This window comes from Castor canadensis, chromosome 18 (genome assembly GCF_047511655.1).
Source record: "Castor canadensis chromosome 18, mCasCan1.hap1v2, whole genome shotgun sequence".
Taxonomy (NCBI): domain Eukaryota; kingdom Metazoa; phylum Chordata; class Mammalia; order Rodentia; family Castoridae; genus Castor; species Castor canadensis.
Window position 1 is genome coordinate 46,438,469 of NC_133403.1, and position 18,214 is coordinate 46,456,682.

At 47.5% G+C, this 18,214-nt stretch overlaps 1 protein-coding gene across 8 annotated transcripts in view; it reads left to right on the plus strand.

Annotated features, from left to right (window-relative positions):
- Window positions 1–18,214, plus strand: part of Sfswap (splicing factor SWAP) — a 71,621-nt gene that overhangs the window by 30,689 nt on the left and 22,718 nt on the right. For 7 of the 8 annotated variants that reach the window (XM_020181231.2, XM_020181233.2, XM_074060683.1 and 4 more), the window contains 6 exons: window positions 4,646–4,886; window positions 5,969–6,100; window positions 6,563–6,656; window positions 7,779–7,950; window positions 14,043–14,273; window positions 15,348–15,538. In XM_020181231.2, coding sequence (XP_020036820.1) covers window positions 4,646–4,886; window positions 5,969–6,100; window positions 6,563–6,656; window positions 7,779–7,950; window positions 14,043–14,273; window positions 15,348–15,538 — 1,061 coding nt within the window. The remainder of the gene's footprint in view (window positions 1–4,645; window positions 4,887–5,968; window positions 6,101–6,562; window positions 6,657–7,778; window positions 7,951–14,042; window positions 14,274–15,347; window positions 15,539–18,214) is intronic. The other variant, XM_020181232.2, reaches the window with a different exon arrangement.

The window sequence follows — 18,214 nt, forward strand, 5'->3', positions numbered from 1 at the left end:
TAAGTGTAATGGACACAGGTGGTTGTGATAAGGGGGTGGAGTCCTGATTAGGTCAGCAATGTTGATGTCATAAGACCAGGGAGGCTAGGCCGCCTGTGAGCAGGGACCTGAAGGAGTGCATGATGAGCTTTAGGGGACACTTCTCGCCTAGGCCCTGAATGGAATAGAGAGGGAGGTGGGAAAAGTAGGTGTGGAATCTTGTGGGAGGACCCTCTCAGACAAGAAATTTGATTGAGAAAGGATTCATGGCAGAGGAGTGACATGCGTTTGCACTGGAACAGAGCAGGTAGGACTGCAAGGCAGAGGTCTCAGCCGTGGGGACCGTAAGATCTCGGACTCCAGGTTGAATGGAAGCACAACATGTTCTACATGGACTTGGGGGAAAGAGGGTATGGAAGAAAACCCAGGACAGTTCTGCACAGCTGTCCTAGTGGGAGTGCTGAGTGGCTAATTATAGACAGGTGCAGCTTAGGGTTGGAGATAAGAATTCTGCAGTCATCAGAGTAAATTAAATTTAAAACCATTGAATTCAGAAAAGACTCAGGATGAGTGTCGCCCAGATGATTAGAGATCAGGAAAGGAGGCTGAGGGGCGTGGCTTGGAGATACATGGCTCAGGAAAGGGTCAGACCTGCGGCCTCTGGATGAGAAGATACATGTGCGTTTTCCTGCATAGAACTCTGGAAAGCTATGCTTATCCTTAATACAAACAGGTTGTTCATTCCCTCTGAGCTGGCTTGTAAGAAAAGCAAACTCCAACTGGCTATAAGAAGCTGGTCGAATAGAGGGGGCTTTGGAAAATCCCTGGGTAGATTTCTGTGATCTGACCTTGTGTCACTCTGTGCATTTCAGAGCCCAAGTGTAGTTGGAAAAGAAGCTTCTGAGCACCTCCTGCTGTTGGTAGCTTCATTTTTCTGTACCCCTGTACTTTTAGAGAGTAGAGGCACTTGGAATTTCTCTCTGAGTTCATTTGTAGTAAGTTTTTGCGGTGCTGGCAAAATATGTTTATTAGAATGGCATCACATCAAATCAACTTGACCCGGTCATGGCCAAGCATGGGGCATGCATCTGCAGAGTTAGCTACTCCAAACACGAAGGCTGAGGTGGCGCGATCACATGAGCCTGAGATTTGGAGCCAACCTGGGCAATGTAAGGGACCCAGTCCTCTCTTGAAAAGTTCAATATAAAATCCCGAGGACAGCAGCAGATCTAGCAAGGCATTTTCTGTGGTAGCAGCTTCACGGTAAAGAGCACTGGAAGCACCCTGATGCTGGGCACATGCACCTTGCAGCTGGCTTGTGGCCTACATATGACTTTGCCTACCCTGACTTCCATTGGTGAGTTTCACCTTTATTATTACCTTGATGTAGTCAGTGATTCTGAGGATCTGGTGTTAAGAGTTGTATGACTAGCAAAACCCCTTGTTCCTTCCTATTATTGCTTATACTCTCTCTTCAACAAAATTAGAGATAAGGGCAAAAAAGTTTCTGCCAGGTATCGAGGGGGGCGGGGCGGGAAGGAGGGGGTGGAGTGGGTGGCGGGGGTGGGGGAGGGGAGAAATGACCCAAGCATTGTATGCACATATGAATAATAAAAAAATAAAAATTATAAAAAAAAAAGTTGGATGGGTATGTGGCTGATGTGGTATAGTGCTAGCTTAGCAAGTCAAGGTCCTGAGTTCAGTCCACAGTACCACGAAAAAAAAATTGCTGCATGGGAATCTGTGTCCTGGGTCAGTGTGGTCTGCTTAAAGGCTCTGGAGCTATAGATTTCACTGCTGCAGGAACGCATGTCCAAGGAGCCCCCACAGCAGTCATGGACCACACCAGCACTGGCTTCATGGCCTCAGCACAGTGTTTTAGCCCAGCACAGGCCTTGGATCCACTCACAAGGGCCTCTTGAGTACCTGCTGTATGCCAAAAGCTGCTGAGATTTTGTTTTTAAGACATGGAGGTCTTAAGGAAGTAGCTGTGCCAGCAGTCCTAGCATTGCAGAAAATTGCCACAGGGTATATGCACAGAACCTGGGCTGCGAGGCTTCACGAAAGAGAAGAGGGTGAGATAAACCTAAGAGAGGCTTCGGGGCAGACAGATGCTGAGTGCATGTGCCAATGACAGAAGCAACAATGAGGGGAGCTGTATGCTGCTTGTGTGGCAGGACCCAAAAGTCAAAGAGGCTTAAGGGTACAAGGTTGGGCCAGCAGCCAGAGGATTGTCAAGAAGCCTAACTCTCAGGCTGCTCTCAGTGAAGGAGCAGATCCAACCTTCTTCCTAAAATCTTCCCATCTCTGACATTCTGCAAATCGAGAATCTAGGAGCAGCAACCCAAAAGCAGTGGGGAGAAATTTGATCTGAATCTGACTGCAGCATCAGTATGTTGGCCACCAGCAGTATCAGGATGCACAGCTCCTGCTGTCTCTCACCAGGTGGCACATCCCTCACTTCTGAGGTCCTTTTGAGACTACGGTGATGTCCAGGCACCCTTTGCAGGATGTGGTTGAAGTCTGTTTGGAAAGCATCAGAGCATGTGGGCAACACACAGAGGGGCAGAGGGCAGCTGACTGCCTCCTCGCAGGAGCTGTACTAAGGCTCCGCTCTGGCACCTTCTTAGTTCCCCCTCTTCTGTGCATAGCTCCTGGGCCTGGGTCTTGGGCTTACCATCAAGTCAGGGAACTAGGTGCCTTGGCCTTGTCCCCAGACGTGTTTTGGGTTTAGAGTTTGTCTTTTTTTTCAATAGCCTGGTGTTTGTGAGTTTTGTTTGTCTTGCATTTTTAGTGGTTTATAAAGGAGAGGTTCTAAGGTGAGTGTGCCATCTTGATAGCACTGATGAGTTTTAATGCTCCCTTATCTTGACAAGCTGGAGACTTAGCTCACACTGACTGACAGTGGGGATACTTTCAAAGGAATGATGCTCAATTTGAAAGCATTATACTCACTTCTGTTACATAAAGAATGTATTAGGTTGGAACTGCATAATAGTTGAAACTTAATTTCAGACTGTTTTGTTTTTATGACTTCAGATGTCTTTCTTGTGACTGCAATTTAAAATATGCTGTGGTTTCTTAAGCAAGAGTCTTGACTGGTCGAGGCAGGACCGGGATTTCACCCTTCCCACTGAGAAGTGAGGCATGGAACCTGCAGTTGTTGGTCAGTGGTAGAATCTCTTCCCTGGGGTACAGGGTTACCCCTCTTCAGTGGCATCTTTGCCCAGGACTAAGAAGGAAGATCCATAGCAACTTAATGTTTGGGGAAGTTGATAGGTAGTGGAATTCCATTCCTTCAAGGATGATGTCTTACAGAAGCATATGCTGGGATCCGAACACTTCATTTTGAAAGTAAAAGCCTGTATTTGAACCATCATATTAACTTTGTCTAACAAATACTTTGTGCTCAGTGCTAGGGTCATAGAGGTGACAAGGACAAGATCTCTACCCTCACAGTAGCCTGTCCCTCTGTCAGCCTCCTCCCTGCTCACAGCCATGGTTTGGTCTCATCTTGTAGTCTGCAGAGATGGTTTTGGGTGCTCCTGTGAGAAGATGAGGTTGAGAGTGCACTGAGCTACATGCCCCATTCTGAAATGTACCAGGGCCTGGTGTGTAACATGGTGACGTGACACTGGGAGTTCATGTGTGTGTGCCTTATAAAAAGTGAGATGTTAACAGCTGTGACTGCCAGCAGCACCTGGGGGTGACAGTCTTCCCAGGCTGAATCAGAAAGTCTGTCACCTGCTCCCACTGAGAATGTTAACAGACCTCTGTGGTGGTCTGCCCCAAGTGCACTGCATGTGTGGCCGGAAACTATGCTCAGTGTAAAGTTATGCCTGTTTGTTTAACATTGTTACTGTGTTCAAGTGAACCTAGTGAAAATGAAAATTCCTTCCTGGGAAAGATCTTTTTGCCATCCCCTAATGAAGAGGAAATTAAATCCCTATGTAGCCAGGATCCCTGTTCACCTTGCAATAGGGGTAAAAGTTAAAACCCTCAGTCACAGCATTGGACTTGTGTGGTTTGTGCTGGCTTTGAATGCATTCCAAAAAGAAGGTGATAACTTTGCAGACTACCAATTTTAACACAATGAGCTGCTAAGCAGTGTTTCTTTTGTGCACAAAGTATGGAGGAAGCTGTTGCTCATTGCTGCCAATAATAAAGCAGCCGTGGAGGCCACCAGACCTCTGAAATGAATTCAGTGCCTCTGTGGATGGGGTGCAGTGGGGACAGAGAGCACCAGCTTTGTGGACAGACAGTTTCTGAAGTGAACATTTAAGTGGAAAAGGGACATTCCAGAGAACGTGGAGTTGGCCTCAGAGCAGGGGATGCCAGGGAGCTCCCTCACATGCCATGTGCATGTGGGCTTCCTGGGTGGCTGGGAAAGAGAGCCTTTTCCGTGCACATATTCCACAGATAGAACACGAACTTGCCTAGGGAGAGTCCACGCTTGCTTGCTTCCTGTGTCCGCAGGCCCGCCCACCCTCCACTGTCCTGTGTGTGTCTCGGCATTGTCCAGGTCTATATTCTGTCTGGGGCATCAAAAAAATACAGAAATAGTGTGGCTGGACGTGGGCTTGAGGTGCATTTCCTAGGGGTCTAGTTCTTGCTGCTGGTGTCTGGCCAGTCACCGCCTCCCTCACTCCGATCTGCTGTCTTGCAGCGGCCGTGGCGGCCATGTACTACAGCTACTACATGCTGCCAGACGGCACCTACTGCCTGGCGCCGCCCCCTCCGGGGATTGACGTGGCTACCTACTACAGCAGCCTTCCCGCCGGGGCAACCGCAGCCAGCTCCCCTGGAGTGACAGCCACTGCCCCACCACCACCTGGGACCACACCACCGCCCCCCGCAACCACAGTCGAAACAAGCAGCGGGGTGACCGCCACCACCACAACCACAAGGTGTGTGTGCTTCCTGCTCAGCATGCCGCTGACTGCAGTACACTCGTGCTCTCAGTTTGGGGCCTTAGTAGCTTGCATACACAAGTGATCTCAAGGTTACAAAGTTGAAATCATCATAATATAAAAGCTCTTAAAAAGCTGGACATGGTGGAGCATGCCTGAAATCTCAGTACTCAGTAGGCTGAGGCAGGAGGATCATGAGTTTGAGGTCAGCCTGGCTACATAACTAGACTTTAAAAATAATAATGATGGTGATGATGCTAGCAGTGTGACTTAGTCCTTAGTAAATGTGACTGGATGTAGTGTCCCACACCTTCCTCTGACCTCTGGGGCCTGCTTTTGTACAGTATATAAGCACTCTGGATGGACAGTAGTAGGCTGAATCCCTTTGAGGTGAGACTGCAGCTGTTGGCAAAACACTTGGGTTTCACTCAGTTGGCCAGGGTGATGCTGGCACTCCTGAGGCTCTTCCCGGCTGTGCAGATGATACCTGGCAGGAGGCCACCTAGCCAGTGACGAGATGGACTGCAGGAGTGTTTGGCACCCTCTCCAGGGCCCTTGGTGTAGATATCTCAACATCCAGCACTAGTTTTTGGGAAATTTCGACCAAATACCCAGATCTTCTACAAAAATGACCCTCTTTCTGGTCATAGGGATGTAGCTTGGTGGCAGCACATCTGCCTAGTGTGTGGGAGGCCTTGGGTTCTTCCCCAGCACTGCAGGAAAACCCACAAAACATTTCTGAGGAAGTCAAACGTGAAGTGAAGGATGTTGACTCGAGCTGGCTGGCTATTTTTTAATGTGACAAAAATACTGGCTCGTGACTTCTTGATTGTGAGGATTATCTCATGGTTGGAGGGAAATGCTAATTAGGAGGAAAAGTAAAGTTCTTCAGTAGGTCCCTGTCACTGTTGACAGTGACACTTTGGGCCCTGCTTCATTAGTTTTGGGGCCACATCATCTGCAGACCAAGAGCCTCCCTCGTGTGTTGTCTGCAACTCTGTGTTTACGTGGCCTTGAGCCCAGTGTAGAGCCTGGTGCTGCACTGCGTGCAAGGCTGCTCACCAGGCTGTCCTCCACAGTGCGCTTGCTCCCGTGGCTGCCATCATCCCCCCACCCCCTGACATTCAGCCTGTGATTGACAAGCTGGCGGAATATGTCGCCAGGAACGGCCTTAAGTTTGAGACCAGCGTTCGTGCCAAGAACGATCAGAGGTGAGATGAAGAATTTTAAACATTGGGTTGAGATTGGCTCAGTGGCAGAGTGCTTGCTTTGAATGCCTGAGGCCTTGCAAAAAAAAAAAAAAAAAGTTGGGGAAGTTTTGTTCACTTTGGAATAAAAGTGCTACAGCTTCCTAAGATGCTTCTACCTGGAGATCTCTTCAGTGTTCCTCTTTAAAATCAGACCGTGTGCCTTGCCTCTGTTGATAAGCATAAAGGACAAGGCTGCACTGAAGTGTGAAGGGTGTGGCCCAAGACAGGCCACTGTGCCTCAGTCTCCGTTGTGTGTGCAGTGGGCAGGTTGTGACTGAAGCCATTTGTAGTGTTACTGGAACAACTAGTCAGTCACATCAGTGTCAGGCAGTGTGGCTCACAGGAAGTACTCACTGGAGTCACACATTGCTACTGTACCACTGTGTCTTGTGTGGAGTGACTTGGTTTTTTCTGTATTCACAGATTTGAGTTCCTACAGCCCTGGCACCAGTACAATGCCTACTACGAGTTTAAGAAGCAGTTCTTCCTTCAGAAGGAAGGGGGCGATGGTGCACAGGTACAGTCTGATGGTAGGGGGTGCAGTGTGCATGAAAGGCTTTGTCAGCCTGTGCTTGTGTGTGTTCATCATATGCTGTCTCAACTTTTCCCTCTCAGAGGTGAAACTTGCTTTACATCTGTGGAAACCATCTACTCACACACAGTACGTTAATGCCAATTTGTCCAGCATATTCCAAACCGTAAAGCTTCTGTTTCTAATTGCATTGTATGCTTTGGCTGGTTACTGCTTTTTAAGTACTTCCAATGAGAACTGTGTAGTGTGTTTGTTGACATAGACCTGAACAGGTGAACCAGAAAGGTTTGCCTCCTGCTCTGCATGCTGGAGCTGTGTTCTGAACACTGGTGCCTTGCCCTCCTTACACAGCCTCCATGACGGTTCTCTTCACCATGGGAAGCATTTTGTCTTGTCCTTGTCCTTTTTCCTGCCTCTCCTCCATCTTGTGACATGGACACCCAACATTCATTTTTGTTTGGTTTGGTTTTTTGGTTTTTTTGTTGTTGTTTTTGGTGTTTTTTTTGAGACAGGATCTCTCACTATGTAACCCAGGCTGGCCTTGCTCTCATAATTTTCCTGCCCCCACCCCCCAAATGCTGGGTTATAGACAGGTGCCATTACATCTAGCTAAGAAGAGTGCTGCTGCCACACACACACACACACACACTCTCTCTCTCTCTCTCTCTCTCTCTCAGGATCAAACTCGGGGGCCTTACACATGCACTCTGCCCTCTACCTCTGAGCTGTGTCCCCAACCCTGACATTCTTTTCAAGCTTATTTTGGGAGAGAAGTGATGAAGGCCCTGTTAACAGTACATTTCTTGAGACCTTTGCCTCAGATTGCTCAGACTGAAGAAAATTGACTCATCTCTAGGCAGTGGAAGTAGCTTAGTATCCTAAAAGTATTCTTAGAAATCAGGCTCCAGAAAAAAGGAAGACTAGTGCACAGGACAGAGCAACACCTTAAAAGTTCAGTGTTCGTCCAGAGTAGGGAGTCTGTTGTGTCAGAAAGCAGCAAGTTTGAGTTTGAAATGTAGAAATGCTATTGTCTGATGAAATGTGCTCTTTTGGCAAATCCTATGTAATTCTTCATGTGACAGTGCATGGTGACATCTGTCTCTCCAGGCTGGGTTGGTGCCAGAAGAGGCCCCTGCAGAATCCACTGCTGAAAAGACGAGTGACATTGGGGAGGACGGTGTGCCTGAGGATATGACTGAGGCAGGAGGAAGAAGTGGCTCAGGCGGGAAGAAGGAGGCAGCATCCAGTAAGAGCGCGGCGGACGGGAAGCTGGTGAAAGGTGCGCTGTCCAGGTGAAGCCTGGACTAGCCTAAACTAGCAAGAGAATTGTCAGTCACAGGAAGTAGGTACCTCAGCCATAGGGCAGGGAGGGGTTGGCTCCTCTCTTATGTGGCTGTACTAGAACTTGCTCATTTAAGCATACTTTTCAATTCAGCATTGGGATTCTTCAGGGTAGTTAGACCTAGAGACCCATTTGCTAAACAGCCTGTTCCTGAACCATTCAGTGAAAGTGTGTTATGAATTTTCAAATAATACTTCAGTGGTCCTCAGACTTCTGAAGCTGTGCTTCATTGTTTTCGGGGGTTTTGTGCATGTTCCTGGGGATCACACCCAGGGCTTTCACACATGCTAGGCAAGTGCTCTAGCCCTGAGCCATGCCTCTAGCCTGTGAAACTGTGTTACATGCAAACTGTTGCACAGTGGAGTTCATCTTACTTCTTTGTCAAAGTGGGTCCCTTGAACACCTCCGCAAGGCTCCCTTTTAGTCAGCTTGCTCTGCTCCTGGAAAGAGGCTTGGGTTTCACAGGGCAAACATGTGCAAATGGCTAGTGTAATAAAGACAGGAGGAAGACACATAGCCCAAGCTGCCAGCAGAGCCCGTGTGGCAGAGCATGTAGAAGGGCTAGTTCCTCTGCTGGGAGGGAGCGAGGCTTTGTGCAGAAAAGGATGTCAAACCACTGGGTGTTGAGAGGTGAGCAGGGTCCCCAAAGACAGAGGGACACCTCCGTGGTGTGTGCTGGCTGTATAACTCCCCTGAGATGGCAGGTGGTGTGAATGGCTCGGGTGGACAGTGGCCTGGACACAATCTGGAGAGGCACTGGCCAGCTTGTGAGGCTCTGTGGCCCTGGGGTCACTAGGGGATGCCTTTATGTAGCTGGTGGCTTTGTGAGGAGATTAAGGCAGAGGGACTATAAGGCTTTTGGTGGCATGATGGACTGGAGGGGAGCTGCAACAAAGCTTCTCTTGAGAGGAAGAAGCCACAGTAGGAAAGGGCTGGGTGGAAGCAGACAGCACTTTGCCGCAGGAGTGCCTAGCTTTTTTGGGGAAGCCTTTCTGATGGGAATGGTGGTCATTCAGAGCCAACCAGATGTTGCTAGGAAGTTGCTGTTTAAAAAATCACCTGAGCACGCACATTTCATCCCTCACGCTTCCTGGCCACCTTCAGCTCTCATTGAACTAGGCAAAGGCAAAGACGAGACAGAGGGTAGCAATGGCTACTACTCTAGAAGCCAGATTGGGGGGGGGGGGGCTGGCCCCATGTCAGAGGGGAGGAAAGAACACCACCCGGGACTCAGGCAGTGATCCTAGGGGAGTCATAGAAGAGGAACTCCAGGCCTAGCCACTGTAGCTGCCCATGTCCCCTAAGGCTGCCCGTGACCTGCCAGATGAAGCCACACATGCAGAATTCCCTTCTGTGTCCATCTGAGCCTGACCTGAAATGTTTAAATAAAACTTATCCCAACTGCTTAGAAGAGCATGGCCTGCCCGTCTATCAGGACCAGGACAGGAAAGTAATAGCCCTAGCAAGAAGAGGCTCAAAAGGAAACACAGATAAGCTTGAGCCTATGATGTCTCTGAAGTAACAGGACAGGTCCTTTCATCTCTGATTTGTATTCCACAAAATCAAGAATATTATAAAATAAGTACAGCTGATGATCCTATATCTGCGGAAGACTTTTTATAAATGTCTGGGTTTTAAAACATAATGAAAGCACTGAAGGTCAGTTGGACGAGAAGACACCTCAAGAAGTTCTCTAAGATCTCAAAGGAAAAAGGATCAATGTTGAAGAAGATGCAACCAGGTAGGAAAATAGGCATCTGTCTCTGAGGGGGAAACAGGTCAGTGTGTCACCTTCTCTGCAATGCTGAGTGCTGTTGAGTAAGGCATAGCCGCAAGCTGCAGCAGAAAAGCTTACAGTCAGCACTCTGAAATCACGAGTCTACCAAAGTAAGGACAATGAGAATATTACTTATCAGAAGTTATTAGGGCTGGGGATGTAGTTCAGCAGAACAATGCTTGCCTAGTGTGCATGAGGCCCTGCATTCAATCCCCAGATCATCAGCACTACTGGAAAAAAAAAAATCCAATAAAGCAGTATTCAGAGAAAAACTCATAGCATAGTCTTATATCTTTAGGATGCTAAACATAAAATAAAAACAAGGTAAGCATTGAAGTCACCCTAGAAAGTAAGCTGGGGTTACCATCCAGTGTATGCTTAGCATGCTTAAGGCCCTGAATTCAGCCCCCAGCACCAAAAAAGAAAGAAAAAGAACATAGGAAGAAAACCAAGGCATAGTGGCTATGCCTATAATCCCAGCACTCAGCAGGCTGAGTCAGGAGGATGAAGAGTTCAGTGCCAGCCTGGGCTACATGGCAAGATCCTGTCTCAGAAATCAAAGCAAAAAGAACCTAGGAGCAAACTAAACAATGCATCTGAGGATTATATAAAGTTACAGCAGAGGTTAGTGAGCATGCTGTGCAGAAAGACCAGTGAAGTACATTGTGCTTGGTCAGTACCAAAAGACTAATGCAGGTACTCGGCACGAACATGATGAAGGTGCAAGTGTGTTTAATGCACACACAAGCCGAGTCACTGAAAAATACTACTTCTGAAGAAAACATGCTGAAATTGTCTCAAGAAGAGACAGGAAACTAACAGATCTGTAGACCTGAAATAATTTTTGAAATACTGGTTGAACTTCCTTCTTCTGGGACCAGGCAGGAGGCCAAGACATAGGTCAACTCACCCTCAAGAAACAGAATGCCCCCATCAGTACCGCTGCTCCACACAGTAGGTACATTGGAGACCAATGAAGCCCACAGCTCTGCAACCCCTGAGAGGCAGGAGTGCTCAGGTAGTGATGGAGGCCAGGAGCCCCAGTGTGTCACAGCTCCCTCTCCTGTTGTATTGAATCAGCAGAGCAGAGACTTCTCATGTTTATTGCAGTGGATGCTGAGAAAGAACCAGCATTTCCTGAAATTTCTGTGATGAAGCTTCTTTAGTATTATAATTGAAGCTGGGACAAAAAGAGCTTTGAAAAAAGTAAGACTCAGCCAGGCTGCTTGGTTCACGCCTGTAATCCTAGCTACTTGGGAGGCTGAGATTGGGAGGATCATGGTTCAAGGCCAACCTGGGCAAATAGTTCCCAAGACCCCATCTTCAGAATAACCAGAGAGCAAAAATGGACTGGAGGGTGTGGCTCACACAGTAGAGTGTCTGCTTAGTGTGTGCAAAGACCTGAGCTCAAACGCCAGTCCCACCAAAAAAAAAGGAGTATTCTAAAAATAAGTTGGAGGCAGACATGGGGGATTTAAAGTATGTTGGAATGTCCATACTGAGAAGTACTTTTGCCATTTTTTTAGATGATATTTGTGCTGTGTCCACATTGTTTATGTGGAAAGATACTACTTATGAAATGAAATAGGAAGCTATAAAACTAAGGAGTGGCCTCGTGTCTGTGTGCACACGCACAGGCCTAGAAAATAACCCACTGATTATGCTCATGTCTGACTTGCAGTCGACCTTTCATTTTGCTCCTTCATGTTTTCACAATTCTCCCCAGAGATCCAGGTCTTAACTTTAGAAGTTAGAGGTGAGTGGAAGGGACCTAGTCAAGATAAAAGGGGTATTCACTTGGAGCTCACTGCTCTGGGCCAGGTCACGTGCTTGGAAATGCACGTCCCCCCGTGTCCGCTCCCTGCTTCCCTCAGCTGGTGGTGAGCAGATCATAACCACGGCCAGGGGACCATGTGAGTGGGGTGCAGCACACAGATTAAGCACAGCCTATCTTAGATGGCACTGCTCAACACATTTTTTGAAGAGTCTGGATGTGCAGGGGGAAGGAACAGGCAGTGCAGCCGGCTAGGGCTCTTCTGGCTTCAGTACAGCATGGAAGGGCAGAAGTGGCCCAAGTCATGGAGGGCCTTGACCAATTTGAAGGAATTTGGGCTTTATTCATAGTGCAGTGGGAAACTATTCGCCAAAGGATGTAAGAAGAACTTTCCAGGTGTTGTGATGTACATAAAAGATTGAGGCAGAAGCTCTGTTTATCCAGACTCCGGTTGCTCACGCCTGTAATCCTAGCTACTCAGGAGGCAGAGGTCAGGAGGATCGTGCTTCAAAGCCAGCCCCAGGCAAATAGTTCACAAGACTCTATCTTAAAAGTATCCAACAAAAGGACTGGCGGAGTGGCTCAAGTGGTAGAGGGCCTGCCTAGCAAGCATGAGGCCCTAAGTTCAAACCCCAGCACCTCCAAAAAAATAAAAAACAAGAAGCTATGTTTATGTGTTTAAATAATCCTAGCCCCTTTGAGCTTACCTTGAGAGAGGTACTTGAGCCTTGTGCTTTTTCCTTGTATGTAGGATGGACATCCAGTGGGCTCTGTCTCATAGGCTGTCAGCCCTAGGCAAGGGGGGCAAAATGTGTAGGGCACAGGTCAGGCAGCTCTTCTTCCCTCCACTCACATTGGGTAGCCATACTTTTCAACTGTGTATTTGGCATGGGGAGGTGCTAACTGTAAACCGTCTACCACATGTTGAGTGCTGATAGGAGGTGCACCAGGGACTTTCATTGTAATGTCCTTCTGGTCAGTTGCTTCCTTTTGTTGTTTGAGGGAAATGATGTGTGTTTTAGTCTAGCCCCTTATATGATGTCATTAATGTTTTATGTGAAGTTTTCTCTGCTTTTAAAGTGCTCCTTGGTTTGTGTTTGCTAGAGGGACCGTATCGCGGCAGACAGTGCAGGGTTTCTTCTGTTAGGTTCTTTCCTGACGGCAGTCTTTAAGCATGACCATAAGCACCATGTAGCACAGCAACAGCCCGATCCCACGCTTCACACAGGTGCTGCTCCACTTGAACCACAACCCACCCTTTTTTCCCCTTTAGTTATATGCTCTCAAGTTTTTGATTGAGACTGACCTGAGACGACAGTCTTCCTACCTATGCTTTCCAGTAGCTAGGACCACAGGCATGAACCGCCACTGCCGACTTGTTGGTGGAGATGATATCTCACTGTCTTTTCACCTGACCTGGCCTCTAACCACACCCCTCCCAACCTCTGTCTCCCGAGTTGCTGGGATTACAGGCATGGACCACTGCGAACATCATGAATATGTTTGTGCTGTTTGGTCACTCTTAGGGTATTTTGCAGTGAATTTTCATCGTGTGGCATTTCGCCCATAGACACCTTAGTATGTGCCTCTAAAAGACAAAGGCTTTTAGAGCATAGGCCCATCCTCAAGCACACATTTAGCGTCCTGAGAAGCACTGGGTGCAGCAGGCCAGTTCTGCCTTCCAGTGGGACTTAGGGAATTCTGCTCTTCCAGCGCTTGGAAGTGCTCTGTGGCCCAAGATGGTGAGATCTGGGAGGGCACAGGCTTCATGTCTATTTCACATCACCAGGGGTTTGAGCCATAGTAGTCTAAAGTGGGGAGAACCTGGGGGCATTGCACTGCTGAGGTCACTGTGGTAAGTCGTAGCCCTCCAGGAGTCTGCCTTTGTTGACGGTACTGCAGTTTGAACTCCAGTCCTCTCACTTACTAGGCAGACACTCTACCACTTAAGCCATTCTTCAGCCCTAAGAAAAGGCTATTTTAAGTAGTTGGGATTTGTTTTTAAGAGGCCATTTTATAGTGGAGTCATATCATATGCCTACTTACACAAATTCAGCTACATGTCAAGCTTGGAAAACTTTTTTAAAAGAAAAATGACAAGAATTGATCATTTAAAAACTATAGGTCATTTTAAACTTTAGGTTTAAAATGGCACTCAGCAAGTGTTCTGCTGTGGCAGCCGCAAGATGTCAGCACCCCTGGAAGGCCCTGGTGCCTTATCTTGCCTGCAGTTCTCACAGTGAGCTACAGTGCTGGACATGGATGAGGGGCACACCCTCAGCCTTGTGCCCTTCAGGGGGCATTTAAACAGGACCCCTCTGACCCTGTGGATGTCCCTCCCACCTGTAGAGCTAGAGATGTAGCAGGTGCTGCCTTCCCACCCACCAGTGCTCATGTGGGTGGTAGGGCCTGTGGTGGTGTCTGCTTTCTGCATCCTGTTCCCTAAAGTGTGTCGCACTTCTCACCTTTTCCTGATAGCTTCATTTGCTCCAATAAGCTTTGCAATCAAAGCCAAAGAAAATGATCTACTTCCCCTGGAAAAAAATCGAGTTAAGCTAGACGATGACAGTGAAGATGATGAAGAAAGCAAAGAGTGCCAGGAGAGCTCTAGCAGCGCAGCCAACAGCAGCCCAGCCGCAGCCCCTCCCTGTGTGGTTGTGGAGGAGAAGAAGCCCCAGCTTACACAGGAGGAGCTAGAAGCAAAGCAAGGTTTGTCGATAGCTTTTAAAGTTCTCGAAAGAAAGAAAAGACATAAATATAAGATTTATCTGCTAAGCCAGGAATTGCTAAGACTACACACTAGAATCTGGACCTTGTGGAAGACCCACAGTGTGTCTGAGCATTTGAAATGCCCTCTGCAGAGCATTGGGTGCTACTCCTTAGCTCGGATGCAGTGCTCTTGGTGACTCTTGGAGCAGCTTAATGCACCAAGCGGATAACTCTAATGGAGGCGCACTTTGCATTTTGACAACAGCCCCAGGGTGAGACTCCCAGCCTGGACTCCCACCTCTGGTTAATGCTCCAAACTGGGAGGTGCCCTTTCCTGAGGCTGCTCACAGCAGAATCCGTCCTTAGAGCTGATGCATACCGAACAGATTTCTCAGCCCTGGCTTGTGCTCATGCATGCCCTGAACATAGCCATCAGCATTTGGGGAGTATCTGCCCTGACCTCAGTAACTTACATTCTGCATGAAGGCAGCTAATTTTAATGAATGTGTTTGTGCTTTTATCTGTTCTAACTGGTTTTCTTAAATTGCTTTTTCTGTGTATACACAAGCAGATCAAGCAACACTGATAAAAGGTAACTTCCAGCTGCAGTGTACCTTCATGTCAAGAACTTTCCCTGGACTACAACTGCTCTGCCTAAGCACCCTTGTGTTCATGCACGTGTGTTCAAATCTGCACTCCCTGTGCATGAGCTCAGCAGTTTGTCAGGTCATTTGGAATAAGACAGTTTCATAGAGCGTCCATTGCCTGCGAGGAGTGTTTGGATGCGTGCATATGCGAGCCATCCTTGAGGTTCCATTATCATTAGCCCAGCTCCCAGTAGCGCTCAGTCCCATCAGCCTGACTCTGAAAGTAAAGTGCCCCTCCCCAAAAGGCATTGTAAACTAATTCTCTCAAGATTTGGTTCGTCCCATTTGTCGCCTATTCTGAAATTTGTATCATACTCATTTTTTTTTAAATGACAGCATCGTATGGGCTTTTCGGTGCTTGTGAGAATTAAGATAGCAAGATAAAATGCTGCTGCTCTAGACTCCACTTGTTCTGTTATTCCTTTAGCAAAGCAAAAGCTGGAGGACCGCCTTGCAGCTGCTGCTCGGGAGAAGCTGGCCCAGGCGTCCAAGGAATCAAAGGAGAAGCAGCTTCAGGCTGAACGTAAAAGGAAAGCAGCTTTATTTTTACAAACCTTAAAAAATCCTGTGCCAGAAGCAGAAGTTGGAAAGCTTGAGGAGAGTCCTTTCAGTGTAGAGGTATGTGGAAGAAAGTACTCATCTGTGTTGGGGAGCCTGGTAGATAAAAGCATGGGTGTGGACTCCTCAGCTGTGAAGCCTCCAGCCTGAGGGAGAGATGTCTTTGTATCAGCATGCCGACACAACTGGGTGGCAAACCCACAGTAGTGCCAGAAAGTTGTAGCTTGATGTTTCCTAAGAGCAGTTGAAACAGTCAGTTACAAGTCTTTCTCAGTCTAAATCTCTGTCTTAAAAAGTAATAGCTTCAGGAACTTCCTTTTTCGAAAAGTTTCACACCTTGAGAAAAACTGAAATAATAGCAGAGACCTGGTCACAGAGGCTCACCTGCCATGTGCATTGTAGCTCCCTTTCTCTTTTTCTCCCTGAACCATTTGAAAGTTATTTGCAGATGTGGTGGCAGCTGTCCTAAGCTCTCTAGCATGAGTCTCCCACAGCCAAGGGCCATCTCCTAGGAGTCAGGTGGGTGCCTGTCATAGAAGCTGGTCACCAACACCATATTGTTTCCAACCCGCTCACAGCCACACTTTTCCAGGTGTCCCCAACTGCCTTTTGTGCCTGGGTTTTCCCTGTAACATAGAACAGGTCCTTCATCCTTTTACTTTAATTACGGTGACATTGGCAAGACCAATATCCCAAACAAATTCTCTGCCCGTAGCCACTTGGCTGATTTATTTTTCTGTGCAAGGCAGCACTCTACATTCAGAATTAAGCATCCTGCTGAAGGCCGTGTCAGCTCTCTATCAGGAGTCAGTCTGAAGTCCTAAGAAACCAAGCTGAACCAGACTGGAAATAGCTGTGAGAGTCAGTTTGTTGAGCTCTGGGAAAGCAGTCCACAGAGACGGCCATCTGCAGGTCCCTGGTTCCAGCCGGGCTGGCAGATGCAGAAAGGCCTTTGGTCGTCCCCAGCTCTAAGAAGACCTCTTCAGCAACAGGGGACCAAGAGCACCGCAGGGGAAGGGCTTCAGCAAGGCCAGGGGAGAAGCAGAGCGTAAAATGTCTGCTTTGTGATTGCAGCTATAAAAATTATGCCTATAGCAAGGAAGGGAGAAACCTTAAGGAAGCAAGGAACTGTTACTGGGTTGGAATGCATGGTGGGGTGAGTTTAATGCCCTTTATTGTTCTGCTGTCATTTGTGCAATGAATAAAGGGGTCCATCAAGAGACATCTGCGATAAACACTTAGCCGGTTACGTTGCATGATTGCATCTGTGTGTTCTGATGCAGTTGTGTTTTAGTAGAATCTCAGTCACAGCTAGAGTCATCAGCCCACAGAATCCCCACCCTACTGGAGGCCTCATCACAGCTGCCAGATTGCTTTCCTACACGCATGCCTGGGGCTGGCTCAGTCTGTCTTTCACAGGACATCTCCTTTCCTGTGTCCAGGCTTTGTTAAATCTGTAATCCATGGTCATGAGTGTTAAAGTCCCTGGGACCATCTCCCTGCATATGTGTGTATACTTAACAGATGATAGCTGTTATGCAGTGGCAACAGAAATGTAATGGTAGTAGCAGATGGTGACAGATACTGTTAATTGCTTTAAAATTTAAAAATCTTACAAATAAATTGGCAATTGCCATAAAGGAGAGTCAAACTCAAAAATACTTTTAGTCTCAGGAAATTTCTGGGAATAGACTGCCTTTGACTTTACCAAATATCCTAATGTGCATTTTGCTCACCAATTTTGGCACATTTGAACTGGCTAGCCACATAGATACGGAGTTCTTATAGAATCCCGAAAAACTTGGGTCAGGATCAGGGGTGGCCACCTTGTGCCCCAGGAGAGGAATAGAAGACTAGGGAAGAGTCAGTACCCCATGTCCATCAGAGCTAAGACCAGGGTGGCTGGGCTCTGTGGGGTGAGTAGGTGTCCAGAGACAGCATAAAGGCACACTCAGAAGGCCTACATTGATTTGCCTTCTGGGCAGGAACCTTACTGTTTTTACTGAAGAAAGGTCTTCTTATATTCTTTTTTCTTAATACCCATGGTAAGATATTCATAGCATAGTTCACTGGTTGAACCTCTTCAAGTATAGAGTTCAGTGCGTTAAGCACATCTGTATTGCCGTGCTGTGTGACCACCACCCATCCACAGAACTGTTTCATCTCCCCAAACTGAGCTTCTGTCTCTGTTAAACAGTAACTGCTCAGCCTCCAGTCCACCATTCTGCTGTCTGTCTCTGTGGATTTGATGACTCTGGGGACCTTACACAGGTGGGATCTACAGTGTAGATCTGACTTGGATCTGACTTATTTTACCCAGCATAACGTCCTCATGTTGTAGCCTATGTCAGAATTAATTCCCTTCTTGAGGCCAAATAATATTTCATTGTGTGTCTGGGACCACATTTTGTTTCCATGTAATCTTGAGGGGGAAAATATACCTGTTTATCTATGGAGAGGACTGGAGGTGTGGCTCAAGCAATGGAAACCTGCTTAGCAAGTGCAGAGCCCCCGGTTCAAATCCCAGTACTGTCATGAAAACTGACTTGGATTTAATGTACAGATTTAAAATATTGACATCTTGCTTCTTCACATGCAGTAGAGAACTTTCCATGTCTGTGCTTAAAATGATGTGTGGCGTGTTCTAGGCACTGTGAAGATGTCTATTGACTAAAGAATTTTGTCATAGTCGCCCTGTCAGCTCTGCCCTCTGTTGGGAGTGTTGGGTTCCCAAGT